Here is a 17864-nt window from a genome sequence, read left to right on the forward strand (position 1 = left end):
AATTTTTAGGACCTCCTGATCCTTTGTGATGAAGCCTCTCTGAAAGGAAGGATCAAATGCTTCCTCCCACCAAAATAGGAAGGGAGGCTTTCCTTAGCGTCATCAAAAAATGGTGCTTGCTTTAGGATGCATCTGCTGCTGAGCCTTGAGTTAACCTCAAGTGGAAAGCTGCTGCCACTTTAGAGTAGAAAGACTCTATGAAATTGAAAAGAGCAGAAAGTATGTCTTTGCTCGAACGGATGCTTGTAAGAGAAATACTGGCGTTGGGCAAGAACCATTTGGTCCCCCACCAGAGCAGAAAACAACTGTAGTATGGATTGTTGCTCCTTGATCAGAGCCACCATCTCTTTAACTCTGTCGCTGAAGTTGTACCCTGTACAGGGTACATCTGTGAGATGATCATACACTGTCCTCTCAGAAGCCAGTATCTAAGGTTTCATATACAGAATGGATAAGGTGTTTCTCCTGTTTCTCTATGTCTTCCACTGCTTTACAGAAGTCTGCCTGTTCTGGGTCTGATAATTCCATCAAGGGGTTTAGCTTCTAAACATATCATGCAAAGGCTGCACTACAGAGAGTTGTTGAACTACGATCCAGAGAGTCAGCATGGAACTCTGGAAGACTTTCTTCCTAAATGATCCATTGCCTTCAGACTTTTCCTCTGGGGCCACAGAGTGATCACAAGTGTGCTTAGCACACTTCAATGTGATTCTACCACCATGGAGTGGTGCAGAAATTGGACCATCCATGATCCTGGGAGTGGACTGCACTCTAAATTTTAAATCTAGCTTTCTGGAAACAACAAGGTAGGCACATCTATTACAGCCTCATATGAAGATCCTGAAAAAGCTTGTAAATTGGAATAACTGCAGAATCAACAGGAGATCCAAGGAACTGAAGGAACCTAAAGATATCTGTTCTTGGATTCTTTCCTTTCCTGAAAATGATGGCCAAAGTGTTTGCCAGCTTATTAAAAAATTTGAAGCAGCAAAGATCCTCCAGAGAGGTGGTATTCTGAGGTAAGTCCAGAAGGGGATCAGATGGAATCCCCATGAATCCTTGACCCCTGACCACTGCGGAACACAAAGCCATGATCCCAGTGATGACAAAGCAAAGTGAGATGGAGGCCTGTGTTGGTCCAGAGAAGAAACTTCCAGGAGGAATTTAGAGAGGATGGAATCCACATTTTCACCCTTCAAATTGTGAAGGGACTCTCCTGGGGAAGGAGTATCCATCATTTCAGGGTGAAGACTTACTCCTAGTGCTGGAAGCTCTTGAAGTAAGGGTCAAACCACAGAGAGATTAAGAGCAGCCCCGCTATGTGGGAAACTTTCCTCCATCTTGGACAGGAGATGCTCTAATCTCCCTCTTCTGTCTTCAGGGCTCAACAATGTTTTCTTTATAAGAAAAATGGAGTAATTTAAGTTTCAACTACATGATCAGAAAAAAGGGCATCAAATTTTTATTTTTAACATTTCGGACAATTCTATAGCTTACAAACAATTTTTAAGTGAAACGTATAATCAGGCAGTTAGGTTTCTATCATATTTAACAGCTAGCAAATTGGACCTTGATTTTCCCCACAATTGTGGCTGAACACTGTTAACACAAAGTGCTTTTACGTTTTGCATAAACATCAAGATTTCATAGGAACTACTTCCAATAAAGGAAATACATTAGTAACATATAAACGAAAATATTCTTACATGATTTTGTTATAATTGTGCTTCAGTGAAATAAATATGGATGCCACTTTAAATCATCATTTTCAATGGCTGATTGCCATGATTAACCAGGAGTCAAGTGACATACTATTGTGCAGTGATTTTTCAATTCATATATCACTAATTTAAAAGTTGGATTAATTTTAAGATCAAATTTAACCTGATAATCCAGAAATCTACAGCTGATATTAGTCAATAGAAACTATACCATGAGGGATCATACTAATGTATTGGTATGGTTAATCTAGAGAAGGGATAGTACAGTACTAAAGGGATACCAAGATGAACATACAATAGTATTTCTTCAGTCTTTGAAAACAGAAATATAAATTAGGTTACAGAATGCTGAAAAGATGCCAACCATTTAGATCCCAGTATCTCATGAGCTAGATTCAGTTTCTTACCCCTAACACTCTTTCCAGCTTCTCTGGTGAAGGATACACGAACTTGAAGGAAAAAGACAAAATAAATACAAAAACTGGTGCAGGAACACAGAAAGGAGTTCAAGTGAAAAGTTAATGATAATGAGAGAGACAGGCTTCGGGGAGGCAGGAGTGGAAGATATTTTGGGGTCGATACACTTAGGACCTGATTTTAAAAAGCATTTGTATGCCTAAAATTGGGTTTTACCTGTGTAAGTGGGCTTGTAAAGATTGCTAAAATATATGCCATTGAATTGTCCATAGGATATTCAAGTGTAAGTATATTTTACGTGCATAAATGGCTTTTTAAAATTGCTATGATAGTATGTTACATTTATATGTGTAGCTCCTTTTTAAAATTACTTCTTAAGCATTTTCCCCAGGGATGAAAATGGGATAAAACCCTTGGGTATCACCTGGCCCTTTGAAGTCACAACACAATTGCATATGAAGAAACAAATGATAAAGACTATCATCTCTGATGTATATTCAATTTTCTTATATTTATTTCTTTATATTTGAATAACATTGCATTTTAAAAAAGAACAGCGTATATGATAGCTCTATGTGCTCTTTGACTTCCATTTATACCAGCAAGTGATACATGGACTGGGAAATTCTATACCCTAAAACATCAGAATTATTTTATGATGTTCTGCGGATTCCTGTAAAAGATAATCATTTTATTGGTTGTCTTAATGAAATGGTGTATATATATATATATATTTATTAGAATATTTATAGTGAGAAGTTTACATGCTGCCCAATCAGGCAAGTGACTGCAGAGTATCAGAATTATTACATACACTAGGCAACAAATATTTTGCATTATTAATCCCATGTCCTACCTCAAAATGACGATCAATTAACTCAAAATATTCTTGCAATGGAACTGGTCCAGAAAAAGAACATGTGAAGTCTTTGTTTCCTTGTTTTTGGAAATATTCCTCAAAGCGGAGTATGAGCTCTTTCATGATAAGCCACAGGTCTTCAAACTGTTCACTCTGAATCCTATATCGCTCTATAAAAAGAAAACAAATTTAAACTTTTGACAATCAAATAATTAGATGAATATTTTAAAAAGTAGTAAGAATCTGCAGCATGCAGCAACCAATGAGGGCCACGACCTTTACAGTCTGATGAACTGATGAGCATGGGGGTAACCAGCACAGAGCAGCAGTTATTACCCTTACAGAAGGGTAAGGGATTGCTACCCTTAACCAATAGCCTTGATGCTTTTGATGCAGCTACATCGCTCTCTGCTTCGAAGGAGGGGGTGGGGGATGAAAGGAAAGAGAAATTTGGATTCAGGGACAATTAACACAAGCCATACCTTTTTTTTTTATAGTCTGTGGTACTGATGCTTAGACATTAAGGAAAAAAAAACCAGGACTACTTCTACGGCCAAGTCCATAAGCAAAGCAGGTCAAGCAAAACCGACTGATACATAGGTATAACCTGCACAGCGTGGCGATACCATGGGAAGCTTACTGGATGGACCATTGGTCCTTTTCTGCTGTCATTTCTATATTTCTATGTGCGAAAAAAATTACAGTTCTTATTCAGAAAAGATTTCTTACAGAGAGAAAATGGAAGAGATCCTTCTGGGAAAAATAAGAACCATACCGCCATGAGATTTAGATTATTTTACTGTTTCAAGTTCAACACTAGGTATTAAGTACTTTCTCTATGGGAAAGAGTGGAGTAAGGCGAGAGTTGGGGGTGGAAAAGAATTGTGCAAATCCACAAGAATCCAGCGAAGGGAAAGGAAGATTTATTATCCTAATCTTTGGATCTGGGAACTTGTAATCAACATCAACTACACGATGCACTGCTGAACTGTCACTAACATTAGATTAACTATTTTTCTTGTTCTTAATACCTTATTCATCAACATGAAGTGCATCAGTCTGATCCAGACATTGTGAAATTGTAGAAATATAAAAACTGGTTATTCCAGTTCCACTTCAAGACCCTGTGCTTTTTTAAGGTCCTTAACTAATAGTTATATCTAGTAATAATATATTTGCACAGTGCTGTGTATGCCTAGTAGCAAAACAAAATTGTTGATTAATAGCAGTAGTTGTTATGCTTAAGCATTGCTTTAGAAATTACTACTCAACATCACACTGTAAAATATTTTTTAATTCTTGGGACCCTAATTTTATATACTGTCACGATTTCGCCCTCCTCTCAGTTCTCCGCAGCGGCTCATCCTGGTTCTAGGATACATTTCAGCCTGGCGCCTCTTCCTGTCCACTCGTATGGCCCTTTTCGCACCGCTTCTCTGGACTCACCAGCTCCTTTAGTCAGAGTGCCTGGCCTAGCCCCGGCACTCCCAAACAGTACAACATAAAGTCGTTACCAAAACAAGGTTTAATGCAGTTGCACAGCCTCACACGCTGTTGTCCATATGATAATACCTGGCTGTTCTCGCAAGCACAAGTCTCAAACACATAGGCTATCCTTAGCCAGCCACTACCGCTCCCTGTTAGGGAAAACACACAACTCGCCCCTGTCTCCCCACGTTGTGTGCGGCTAGGGCCTTCCTCTGCCAAGCGGCTCATGCCTGAGGAGTGCTGCCCTTCCAGTGAACTATTCTTTCACAACACCTCAGTTAACAGGATTGGAAAAGCCTTTTAAACCAAACATTGCTTTCACACATTTCCTCAAAACATTCTTGGTTAAAACATTCTTTTACCATCCCCCAACCTCACAGTCATTCCACTTCCATAGAAGAGCTGGTAGACCTTTCCCCTTCCGATCCTACCTCCATCTCTTCCTCCTCTGATTCTGAGGAGCTTGGCTTTTGTGGCCAACGCCACCACGCCGGCACACCCTCTTCCTCCAGTTCCATAGACTCTGCTGAGTCATAATCATCAGTCCCTACTTCCCACACCTGTTCTTGCTCGCTCTCAAACCAGGGATCAGGTGACGGTTCAGGGAACCTGGGAATTGTAGTTCTTGCCACTTTCCTAATCACCCTCCGGTGTATATGTTTGGTACTGCCTGCCTCTGCTTTTCTATATCCAGGCTGCTTCTGCCCCCGGCCAGGTTGTACTGCATCACAATACACATATAATATTTCCCTTGGATAGATACTTAAGAGCTGGCAAACATAGGAATCACATAAGATGCATAATTTTCTTTTTGAATCAAAAGGACAGAAAAGATGCCAAAGTAATTTTTCCAAAAAAGAAATAAATTTACATTGATTTCCAACATAAGTTTCAGTAGCCTGCTTAGGTACAAAAAACTTAGGTAGTTTTGTATCTGCGAACCTGGTAGGCAGTTGTTAGAGAAAACTACATGCATGGTTTTTCTTTTCAAAAATTCTCTTTGGTGGGTAACCTGTAGACTTTGCACCTTCTTTTTATGTAGACAGAAGAAAGCTGTTGTGTGTCCCCGTCATGGCAGGCCTGCGACCGGGCTTACTCACCTCCGGTGCCTGGCTCCTGGACCCGGCCCGTCCTCCCTGGCGGCAGTGGCTAGCCACTTGTGCTCCTATACCCCTGCTGCCTCCTCGGCCTCGCTGCAAGCTCCTCTGGCTCTCCCTGCTCTTCCACGGACTCCTCCAGTTGCACGTGTGCAACGGGGAGACGCCACCTTCCGGCAGTCAGCGCGCGCCTCTTAAGAACATGCCATACTGGGTCAGACCAAGGGTCCATCAAGCCCAGCATCCTGTTTCCAACAGTGGCCAATTCAGGCCATAAGAACCTGGCAAGTACTCAAAAACTAAGTCTATCCAATGCTACTGATGCTAGTAATAGCAGTGGCTAGTTTCTAAGTCAACTTAATTAATAGCAGGTAATGGACTTTGCTTCCAAGAACTTATCCAATCCTTTTTTAAACCCAGCTACACTAACTGCACTAACCACATCCCCTGGCAACAAATTCTAGAGTTCAATTGTGTGGTGAGTGAAAAAGAACTTTCTCCAATTAGTTTTAAATGTGCCACATGCTAACTTCATGGAGTGCCCCCTAGTCCTTCTATTATCTGAAAGAGTAAATAACCAATTCACGTTTACCCATTCTAAACCTCTCAAGATTTTAAACACCTCTATCATATCCCCCTCAGCTGTTTCTTCCTCTTTTAAAGGAGCCGTGGTGGGAATCCTATCCGCGGCCCCGGATGATGACATCATTGGGCCCTACTATTTAAGGCAGGGCCCGCCATTCATTCCTTGCCTTGGCAACAGGTCTCCACGTTTGTTATGTGATCGTTGCTCATCCTAGTTCCTGACTTTGTTCCTGGTTCTTTCCTAGCCTTGCTTGGACGGACTATTGGCTTTGACACCTGCTACGTTTGGACCACACTCAGGACTGATTACTGGCTTTGACCCTCGCTTCGTTGGAACTACGTTCAGGATTACTGGCTTTGACCCTTGCTTCGATGGAACTCAGCCCCGGACTGATTCCAGTCCTTGGTCCTCGCTCCACTGTATCTGGACTAGTTCTGCTGCCTACCTCGACTCCTAGCCTTGCGTGGACGGACTATTGGCTTTGACCCCTGCTACGTTTGGACCACGCTCAGGACTGATTGCTGGCTTTGACCCTCGCTTCGTTGGAACTATGCTCAGGACTGATTGCTGGCTTTGACCCTCGCTTTGTTGGAACTACGCTCAGGACTGATTGCTGGTTTTGATCCTTGCTTCATTGGACCTAAGCCCCGGACTGATTCCAGTCCTTGGTCCTCTCTCCACTGCACCTGGACTAGCTCTGCCGCCTGCCTCGACTCCAGCCTGTTTCTGACTACGCCCTCGGTATCTTTTTGGACTTGGCCCTCTTAGGCTTCAGCCTTCTGCTTCCGGTCGTCACCTGCTCTTGCATTTGGTCCTCCTTTGGCACCCGGGCCTCTGGACCCCTGCCTCGTTCAGACCTGCTTTGGTCCCTCCGATACCTCTGCTGGTCCCTGGCTACATGCTACAACATCCACTGGGAGTCATCTCATGGAGGCCCACCTAAGAACAGCTGGCCCCAGCACCCAAGAGCTAAACCTGTGGGGAACGTGGGCTGGTATTGGCGAAGCTCCAGTTGGCCTCTGTCTCCTAGTCTGCTCCACCTCCCGATGGTGGGGACCTGTAGGGCTTGCCCTACGGGAAGCGTCAACCCCACCTCGGCCCAAGTGTCCACTACCAGCGCAACAAAACAGGAAAAAGTATGTGCCCAAATTTGAAAATTCCATTCTGTACATGTGCATTGCTCCCTCGACCTAAACATGCCTCTGGGAATAGCTCTTTTTAAAGCAGTTTAAGATTAAGGTGTTGTGAATCCCACGCATACTTTGGGGCCATTTTGGGGATGGAAAGTTTTAGATAGGACAATTGTATTTATGCAGCTAAACTTTCAGACCTGTCTGCGATACAGCATTTGTATGTGTAAGTGAACTTACAGAGATACTATAACCTGTATCTCAGCAAGTATTATTCTTAATCGTTCTATGAACACACAGGTCAAATCCATGATGAAAATGGCTTTCTTTAAATTGCTCATGCTGTAAAGATTAAAGCCTTTGCTAGATCCTCAAGATTTCTGGTCAGTACATCAGGCTTGTTTTAACATGCAGTTATTATTGCAATTCATTATACATTAGTCTTCCAGCAAATTCTGAGAGCCTTACAAATCGTACAAAATGCCACAGCAAGGATTTTGATTGGCACAAGGATGCATGAACATATCATTCCTGTGTTATCTTCCCTCCTCTGGTTGTCTTTTCAATGGTGAATTAAATTCAAGCTACTGTGATAGTTACTACATACCCCGAGAGGGGTTGGGTGAGGAAACCAGTGAGGGAATCTGAGCAAGAAAGAAAACCTGGGTGGAACTTTCAGAACCAAAGAATTCCCAGGTAAGGAGAAAAATCTCTTTCACTGAGAAGAACAGGGAAGGGGGGGGGGGGGGGAATCGAAGAACAAAAAGGGAGGGACTTCACCTTATCAAGGGGGGAGGGGACACCCAGGTGGACTGAGAGGAGAAGGGGAGGTGGCCTGAAGAGGGAGCCAGACAGGAAAAGGAAGGAGCACTACTAGAGGCTGAGGGAGACATGGAGGAGATGGAGGTGGAGGTGTCAGAGAATCCAGAGCCAGAACCAATGGATGTGGGAGATGAATGGTAGAAACCCCCTCAAGGAGACCTGGATTGATAAAGCGATACAGGTAGAATGAACTGCTGTGGGTGGTAGTAGCTGTAGTTGGGCAAAGCAAAGTCTCCCTCTACAAGCTATGGTGGATGGTGTCACTAAGGGCTTGGTTTCCCTCAAACCAAGCCCACAAGCACTAGAAGCTGTGCTTGAAAAGACATTTCTGGTCTTGGATAGAAATTGTGGCAGAAGCCAGAGACTGTGTTTAAAAAAGGACAGGGTTAAACCCGGTGGCAGAAGCCAGAGACTGTGCTTAAAGAGACAGGGTGGCAAAAGCAAGGGACTGATCATTATGCAGTTCTCTCCATGAACTGTGATTTGACCTATGCAAAGAAGGCCAGACCTATTTTCAGAGTGCCTGCCAAGTAGGAATGTTAAGGTAGATGGAAGTATTTACTCCTAGTCTTTAAGCTCCCTGCAGAGATAAAGCATCTGGCTCAAGCACGGGCTGTGTTTTGAGGTTGCCTTACTACATGAAAGAATCTTGTAGAGGAGAATTTGTTTTACTGAAGCATTGGCTGTCTAGGGGAATATTATAACTTACTCTCAACCAGTGGAAAGGCGGAAAGATGACACTAGCCATGTTGATACACAAACTGGTGAATAATGACTCCACTCCATTGATTAATGCTGTACGGCACTTTCACATTCCTTAAGATATGTATATAAAGGCCTACTGGAAGTTCCCTCAAAAAGCTACAGACACCAGACAAATCTAATTTCAATTGTATAAGTCAATTATCAGTGTATGAACAAGTTCACTAATGTATATGCTTATATCTCTTACAAAATATCATCTACTGTGCATGCTTCTGAATTCCAAAATGCTCCTAGACGGCCCTTTTCCCCCCCTGGTAATATATATGTGCAAAACCAAAAACATACACATATTCTTGAGGGTTATATAATAGTATAAGCATACGTACATATTGCTTATGCATGTATATGCTATTTTCATTTGTGAAACCCCTTTGAAAATTCACTCCTTAAAGTGAAAGAAGTTACAGTTTCCAATTTTGAATTAGTTTTCTAACCTTTGTTGGAATAAGAAATGTATTTTATTTTAGAATGGTGGTGGTATATACATGCTATAAATACGACAATTATTTTGCCTATTAAAGTATAGGGCCCTATTTAAATTGCCGTTTGACCTTCAAGTAGTTGTGGCTGAGTAGCAGACAAGACAGACAAAATTGTGGGAAACAGATAATCGGTTAGCAGCCAGCTGGGAACAACTCATCAATAAAGCCCTGCTTAAAAAAATGTTTTTAAATAGAAATTGTGAATTTTAAAACATTATGCTTCTACTGCAATTTAAGTGGGGCCTTAAACATATTGAGGCCAATATTCAATAGGCCGTTTAGTGGACACATTATCTGACTAAAGTTAGCCAAGATAAACATCTCATAATTTAGCTGGATAAGTGGCTTAATATGCCACATTTGCCAATTAGATGGATAACTTGTGAGATATCCATCTAAATGGCTTTTGAATAATGACCTCATTATTTTAAGCAGAAAAACATCTTATTCTGTTAATTTTTTGCCAGATCTATAGGACAAAGCAATCTATAGTCCTAGCTATTTAATCCTATTTTTCCCTTGCATGTTTCTCAAAATTATAAAATACTTTTAAGAATATCTGAGAATACAATTTAAATACTGCAACTTCTTATATGTCTCATTTACTTTCAATGTATATCCATTGGCATTATGAAATATCAATTTTATTATATAAATAGCAAGAATGAGTAGAAAAGTTTAGGGATATTGTACATCCACTTGGCAGAAACAGAAAACCAAACATGACAGCTCAGACTTCACTGAAACTGAACAGGAAAATGATCTAGAATTACAGGCGGAAACAAAATTCAGAAGAAAGAAATAGAAAACATTACTTCTGCAGATGAGCAACTACATCTTAATACATTTTTTAGATGAACTTTGTATGCTTCCTACAAATATATTTCACACAAGACTTATACAGTAACATAGTAATGATGGCAGAAAGAAAACAAATGGTCCATTCAGTCTGCCTAGCAAGTTTCTTATGGTAGTAACTGCTGCTCCCTGCCGATTACCCCCAAGCCTTATGTTAAGGATAGCAATATTTACAATGAAAATTAAGCAACTGCCAAACCTATAAAAAAATAACTGCTAGCAACATTTTTAGGGGTGATTAGCCTTCTTAATAATTCAAATAATGCTACTTAAACGTGCTTTGCTTTGGGCTTGGCTGTAGAAGCAGTCTTATGCTTTTTCCCTAATGTCTGCATATCAGTACCTTGGACCATAAAAGTTGGGGCCCAACATTGGCTGTCATCTGAATCTAATTTCACTTTTTCCCTGAAGGCGCTCATGGCACATGACGGCGTCAGTGGTGTTCCCAGTGCATGCTGGCCTCCATGACGCTTGACGGCGTTGATGGCCTCCATGATGCTCAACGACATCGATGGTGCCACCATGGGCCCTTCATTCCAAGATGACAACTGGCGTCCATGGCGCCTGACAGTGTAGTGGTGTCCATGGCACTCGATGGTGTCAAACGCATCCATAGCACTCAAGGGCTTCCATATCCCTCGACGGCACCCCTGATGCTCAATGACAGCAATCGGTGCTCTGGCACGCATGTGCACAGGCAACCAATTCCAGGCATGGCACAGATGATGCATCAGTGAAGCTGATCGCACAGGCTCCTGCTAACCTCTCTCTAAAGGAGATGCATGGCCAGATCAATCTGACAAGCAGAGGGGAGGCCACATCATCCAGGGCATCAAGCCAAGGAGACTAGTTCCCTGGAATAAGGGGAGGATATGCTGTCCTTCCCATGGGAACATTTGGTCCTGAATGTCTCCATTGTATGAGCCTTGGTTGATGCCCAGTGATCGGACAGAATTTCCTGGAACTCCTGCCTGATAGGTACTCAGGCAAGTCCCCAAGCCAGAGGGCTACTCGGACCACAACAAACTGTACACTGTCAGGTCCTGTTCAGGTTGGCAAAGGCAAAAAACAGTCAAATTAAGGAGAGGGCAAGGAATAAGCTCTGTCAACTGCAAAGTGCATGAGGCCCGCCAAGTGGCTGATAGAGTTGCTAAAAAGAGAGATAAAAAAAATTAAACCAAAACTAAGAGAAAATTAAAAAACGCTAAGGCTCTGCCTGAAAATACAGCTGCTGGTTGTGACAGTTCTGGAGCAGCGTTAGCTGTGGGGAGAGCAAAGCTGAAAGCGCAACCACATGGCTTAGCGAAACAAGAAAGACTGAGGAATTATGCCTGAGAGACAGGGAGGGGGCTACAGCTGCACATGCTCAGTAAAGTATGCTGAAAGCTCTAGAATCTTTGAGATGAAACTTTTGTGCCAGGCTCCACCGGATTATGTCACCCATTTTGAGGATGACTACCCTACTTGTCCTTGGAGAAAAAGCCCATTACATTTTCAAGTTATGAACTGAAGGACTATGTTAAATTTATTCTGGCTGGATCTTGTAGGGCAGTGGTACAAAGCTTTTAAGACAGAAAGAACAATAGTATGAGAGAAAGTGATAGCCTCTGTGACCTCTGCAGTATTTTAAAAATAAGCACAAGGCATACTGATTACAAATTTCACTATTAATTCATTGTTCCTGAAATTCCTTAAACGATATGCTTGTCACTTCCCTGGGCTCTGAAGCTGCCATATTAGAAAGAGAGTGTCAAGATACACAAGGATCCAGCTATGTGTAGAACTCAATGTAAACTTACTTTGCAACCGTCATACATAGCCTCAGTAGTATAATGGCTTATAGTGTCAAGCCCTTGCAACTCTGGGCTTGAATAATCATAGGTTGCTGTAAGAATTAAAGAAACAAACACTGTGTCAACACTACAAATGTTTGCTCTAGACGTTTTCCACCAGCCAGGGGAGTAATGTCTTACTTCCTGAAGTGCACGCTCCAACACGGCAGTGTTTCGGAGGGTCAGACTCCTTCCTCAGGGAACTTCAGGGAGGTGATTTGCTGGTGTAATTTTTGAAATGATGTTTCTGGTCAGTCAAAAAGCGGTGCAAGACACTGGCTGAAATCGGTGCCCCAAAAGTGAGCAGCCTTGCCGAGATTCTTGCCACTAAAAGCCGTGTTGGAGCGTGCACTTCAGGAAGTAAGACATTCAGGAAGTAAGACATTACTCCCCTGGCTGGTGGAAAACGTCTAGAGCAAACATTTGTAGTGTTGACACAGTGTTTGTTTCTTTAATTCTTACAGCAACCTATGATTATTCAAGCCCAGAGTTGCAAGGGCTTGACACTATAAGCCATTATACTACTGAGGCTATGTATGACGGTTGCAAAGTAAGTTTACATTGAGTTCTACACATAGCTGGATCCTTGTGTATCTTGACAGTTTCTGATTTTCAGCTATCCTGAGTTGTTTAAAAATATATTAGAAAGAGAGACATAAATGTCCTCACAGTCACCAAATCAGACTGGTTCATAATGGGCATGATGTCAAAATTCCCCTCATTGTATGAACTAAACATAATTCTATGTAAGGTCATACATAGCACTCTTCTGAACATACCTACTCCCATAGGTATAGGAGAGTTATAGGGACATTTACTAAGCAACTTAAAAAAATTACGATGTCAGTTATCATTTTAAAGGTAAAAGTTTCACAAGATTTTACCCTGGTAAAGGTGGGAGCTAAAAATTGCTTTCCTATTTATGCATAATTTGAGGTATGACCAGCCATAGTACACAGTATTCACAGGCCTGCAAGTTAGCTGTGGTATTTAAAAATTTCACCATTAATTAATTAAAGTTGAATGCTACTCTTTGTTGAGTGCATTTTTTTGAAATACTGCACAGTACGCAGCTATAAATTTAATTTAAGGAGAAAGTGAAGCAAGTTTGTTTATCGTAAATGTTTTCTGTGGATAGCAGGATGAATAAGCCATTATCTGTGAGTGACCTCATCTGGTGGAATCAAAGCAGAGCTTTGACCTTTACTGAGCATGTGTGGGAGTTCCCATAAGGGTGAAAAAGTCAGATCTATTAGTACAAATTTGTAGCCTATTATTAAATTCGTACATTATACCTGAAGACTGGAGGGTGGCCAATGTAACCCCCAATATTTAAAAAGAGTTCCAGGGATGATCCTGGAAACTATAGACCAGTGAGCCTGACTTCAGTGCCAGGAAAAATAGTGGAAACTATTCTAAAGAACAAAATCACAGAGCATATAGAAAGACATGGTTTAATGGAACACAGTCAACATAGATTTACCCAAGGGAAGTCTTGCCTCACAAACCTGCTACATTTTTTTTGAAGGGGTTAATAAACATATGTATAAAGATGAACAAGTCGATGTAGTGTATTTGGATTTTCAGAAGGCATTTGACAAAGCCACTCATGAGAGGCTTCTAAGAAAACTAAAAAGTCATGGGATAGGAGGCAATGTTCTTTCATGGATTGCAAACTGGTTAAAAGGCAGGAAATAATAGGATTAAATGGTCAGTTTTCTCAATGGAAAAAGGTAAATAGTGGAGTGCCTCAGGGATCTGTACTTGGACCGCTGATTTTCAATATATTTATAAATAATCTGGAAAGGGATATGATGACTGACCTGATCAAATTTGCAGCTGACACAAAATTATTCAGAGTAGTTAAATCACAAGCAGTTTGTGATAAAATACCAGAGGAATTTGCAATACTGGAATATTGGACATCCAAATAGCAAATTGAATTTAATGTGGACAAGTGCAAGGTGATGCATATAGGGGAAAAATAACCCAAGCTGTAGTTGCACGATGTTAGGTTTGTAAGGAGTTACCACCCAGGAAAAAGATCTAGGCATCATAGAAATCATCGGTTCAATCTCCTGCGGCAGTCAAAAAATGCAAACAGAATGTTAGGAATTATTAGGAAGGGCATGGTGAATAAAATAAAGAATGTCATAAAGCCTCTATCGTTTCATAGTGACACCACACTTAGCATTACTATATGCAGTTCTGGTTGATGCATTTCAAAAAAGGATATAGTTGCAATGGAGAAGATACAGGGAAGAACGACCAAAATGATAAAGGGGAATGGAAGGGCTACCATATGAGGAAAGGTTAAAGAGGTTAGGACTGTTCAGCTTCAAGAAGAGATGGCTTAGGGCGGATTTGATAGAGATCTATAAAATCATGAGAAGATTAGAACAGGTAAATGTGAATCAGTTATTTACTCTTTCAGATAATAGATGGACTAGGGAGCATGCCATTAAGTTAGCAAGCAGCACATTTAAAACAAATCTGAGAAAATTCTTTTTTCACTCAATGCACAGTTAAGCTCTGGAATTCTTTGCTGGATGATGTGGTTAGGGAAGTTCGTGTAACTGGTTTTAAAAAAAATTATAAATAATTTCCTGGAGAAGTCCATAAACTGCTATTAATCAAACTGACTTAGGGAATAGCCACTCCCTGTAATGCCATTTATATCATGGATTGCATTTAATGTTTGGGCACTTGCAATCTGGATTGGCTGTTGTTGGAAACAGGGTGCTGGGCTTGCTGGACCCTTGCTCTGATGTATTATGGCAATTTCTTATGTTCTTATGAGATGCTTCAGAAACCTCATTTCATGTGAAACTAACGATCATATTTTCTCTCCAGGGAGGAGGGCAGCATCTCATGGATAATTCATCCTATCTACGGAAATCACCATTTACAGTAAGCAAACTTCCTTTTTTTCAGTCGATAAGCAAGCAAACTTAGCCATGATCTGTGGAGAGTCTTGAACTGAGGCTAGCAGCCAAGTGTCAACAAGGGAAGCAACTTGGATTCCAGTGTGGAAAGGAGATTATTGCGAGATCAATATGTTGTAGAACTGCTAAACCCACTATGCTATCTAAAAATGCTTGACTGTCAAGACAGTAGTGGGAAGTGAAAGTATATACCAAGGACCATGTGGCAGCTTGGCAAATGTCTTCTACAACCACGTCCCTCAAATGCACAATGGAGGAATCCATGGCTCAAATTTGATAAGCCTTGACTGGTTTCGACAAGTCAGTGCCACAGCAAAGTAACAGTATAGATGCAGGCCAAAATCCAGTTAGACAAAATATGTTTGGAAACAGCAATCCCAAGACTATTCAGATCATTTGAGACAGATAGCTCAGAAGTCTATCTATGGGATTGAGTTTGTCTTTTATAGTAAGTGAAAGCTCTTTTGAAGTCCAATGTATATAGCGCTTTTTCCACCTCATGATCATGAAGACATAAGAAGAAAGTAGGAAGTACAATTGACAGATTGATTTGGAAAGCAGCTACCAATTTAGAAAGAAACTCTTATTTTCATCCTCTAGTCTTTAGTGTTCCACAGTGTTTATCCATGCCCCTTTGAAGTCCTTCACTGTTTTCGTCTTCACCACCTCCTCCGGAAGGGCATTACAGGCTTCCTCCACCATCTCCGTGAAGAAATATTTCCTGACATTGGTTCTGAGTTGTCTTCCCTGGAGTTTCATTTCATGATCCATAGTTCTACTGATTTCTTTCCAATGAAAAAGGTTTGACAATTGTGCAACATTAAAACTTTTCAGGTATCTGAAAGTCTGATCATATCTCCCCTGTACCTCCTCTTATCCAGGGTATACATATTCAGCCTCTCCTCATAAGTCTTCTAATGCTAACCCCTCACCATTTTGGTCGCTCTTCTTTGGACCGCCTCCATTCTGTCTTTATCCTTTTTCAGATATGGGCACCAGTACTGATCGCAGTACTCCATGTGAGACCTCACCAAGAACCTGTACAAAGACATTATCACCTCCTTTTTCTTACTGGTTATTCGTCTCTCTATGCAGCCCAGCATTCTTCTGGCTTTAGCTATTGCCTTGTCACATTGTTTCACCAACTTCAGATTGCCAGATACTACGATCCCAAGATCCCTCTCTTGGTCAGTGCACATCTGTCTTTTACCCCATCACATAGAGCTCTTTTGGATTACCGCATCCCAAATGCATGACTCTGCACTTCTTGGCATTTAATCCCAGCTGCCAAATCTTCAACATCTCTTCAAGCTTTCTAAAATCACTTTTCATACTCCTTCAGGCATATCCACTCTGTTGTACATCTTAGTATCATCCACAAACAGACAAATTTTACCTTCTATCCCTTCCGCGAGGATCCTCACAAAGATATTTAACAGAACCGGTCCCAAAATCGATCCTTGTGGTACTCCACTTAACACTGTTCTTTCTTCAGAATAGATTCCATTTACCATTACATACTGTCTCCTGCCAGTCAACCAGTTTGCAATCCACTCTACTACCTTGGCACCCACTCCCAAGCTTTTCATTTTGTTCATGAGTCTACTATGTGGGACTGCAATCAAAAGTTTCATATCAAAATGATAGGATGGATCAAATTAGAGGAGGGGTGTCATGATATGTTATAGAGAGCATTAGTCAAACAGGATAAAAGTTCTACAGGAAACAAAATACAATGTTGAATATTTATGGATAGTGTGGTGATTTGAGCCAGAGGTGAGTCTCTGTGCTGTAAAACTTTGGGTGTTTTCCTTAAAGTGTGAAGGTTACTTTGCAGGAAGTAAAAGGAAACTATATTTCCCAGATGCCCTGGTAGTCAGCCCCAGGAAGGGTTGGGGGCAGGGAAACAAAGAGGTGGTGTCTTCCTAGGGAGGGGTAGTCTATCTCACATAAAGAGAGTAGCCCTCTAGAAAGAGGCAGGCAATTCAGGAGAGCTCAATGGAAGGTGAGGAGGATGGAGAGGCTGAGGCAGAAGAACAGTGCCCAGGCACACCTTTATTCTAAAGCTAAGTCAGCTCTAAGATATCTCTTTCCCTTTTCACTTCTGTGCAGCAGTTTGTTGAATAAGAGTCTCTAGCACTGTTATGGGTTAATTAGAGTGGCTAGGTCTATTACTGAAAAAGCAAAGGTAGAAGGTTTTATTTAAATGTTGAAAGCACTTATTTTTGTGGTTGGGAACCAAGTAGGAATTACTATGAAGAAAAGGAAATGTTTTGGGAGTTAGCAACACTATGAGCTAGAAGCTGTGTAAAAAAGGTTGTTGTAGTAAACTATGGCAGCTGTTGAGCATTGTAATTAGGGCCATGTAGTTAGCCTAGGGAGCCCTTCTTTTAATGGAGTTTTTCCAGTACTACTTTATATCTGGGAGAATTAGGAGTTACTGTTAGGAGTTAGCCTTTTCACCCTCCATTCCACCCTCGTACTCATCCTACACCTTCCTAGCCCACACTCGAAGCCTAGGAGTCCGATTGACAACCAGCTCTCCTTAAAACCCTTCATTAAATCTATCCTCAGAGAATGCCACTTTAAACTACAAACGATTAAAAAACTCAGACCTCTGCTATATTTCACTGACTTTCGTACAGTATTGCAGTCTATTATCTTTTCCAAACTAGATTACTGCAACACTCTTCTTCTTGGCCTCCCTTCTACTCACACCAAACCCTTACAACTCTTACAGAACGTTGCAGCACGTATTCTCACAAATTCTAAAATGAGGGACCACATTACACCGACCCTTATTGATCTACATTGGCTACCAGTACAATCACGAATCCTATACAAAACCTTCTCCCTCATTCA

At 41.3% G+C, this 17864-nt stretch overlaps 1 protein-coding gene across 2 annotated transcripts in view; it reads right to left on the reverse strand.

Moving 5' to 3' along the window:
* Positions 1–17864, reverse strand: part of BBS9 (Bardet-Biedl syndrome 9) — a 1052120-nt gene that overhangs the window by 492786 nt on the left and 541470 nt on the right. For both annotated transcript variants that reach the window (XM_029589776.1, XM_029589777.1), the window contains one exon: positions 2995–3167. In XM_029589776.1, the coding sequence (XP_029445636.1) occupies positions 2995–3167 (173 nt within the window). The remainder of the gene's footprint in view (positions 1–2994; positions 3168–17864) is intronic.

Source organism: Rhinatrema bivittatum, chromosome 2 (assembly GCF_901001135.1).
Source record: "Rhinatrema bivittatum chromosome 2, aRhiBiv1.1, whole genome shotgun sequence".
Lineage (NCBI taxonomy): Eukaryota > Metazoa > Chordata > Amphibia > Gymnophiona > Rhinatrematidae > Rhinatrema > Rhinatrema bivittatum.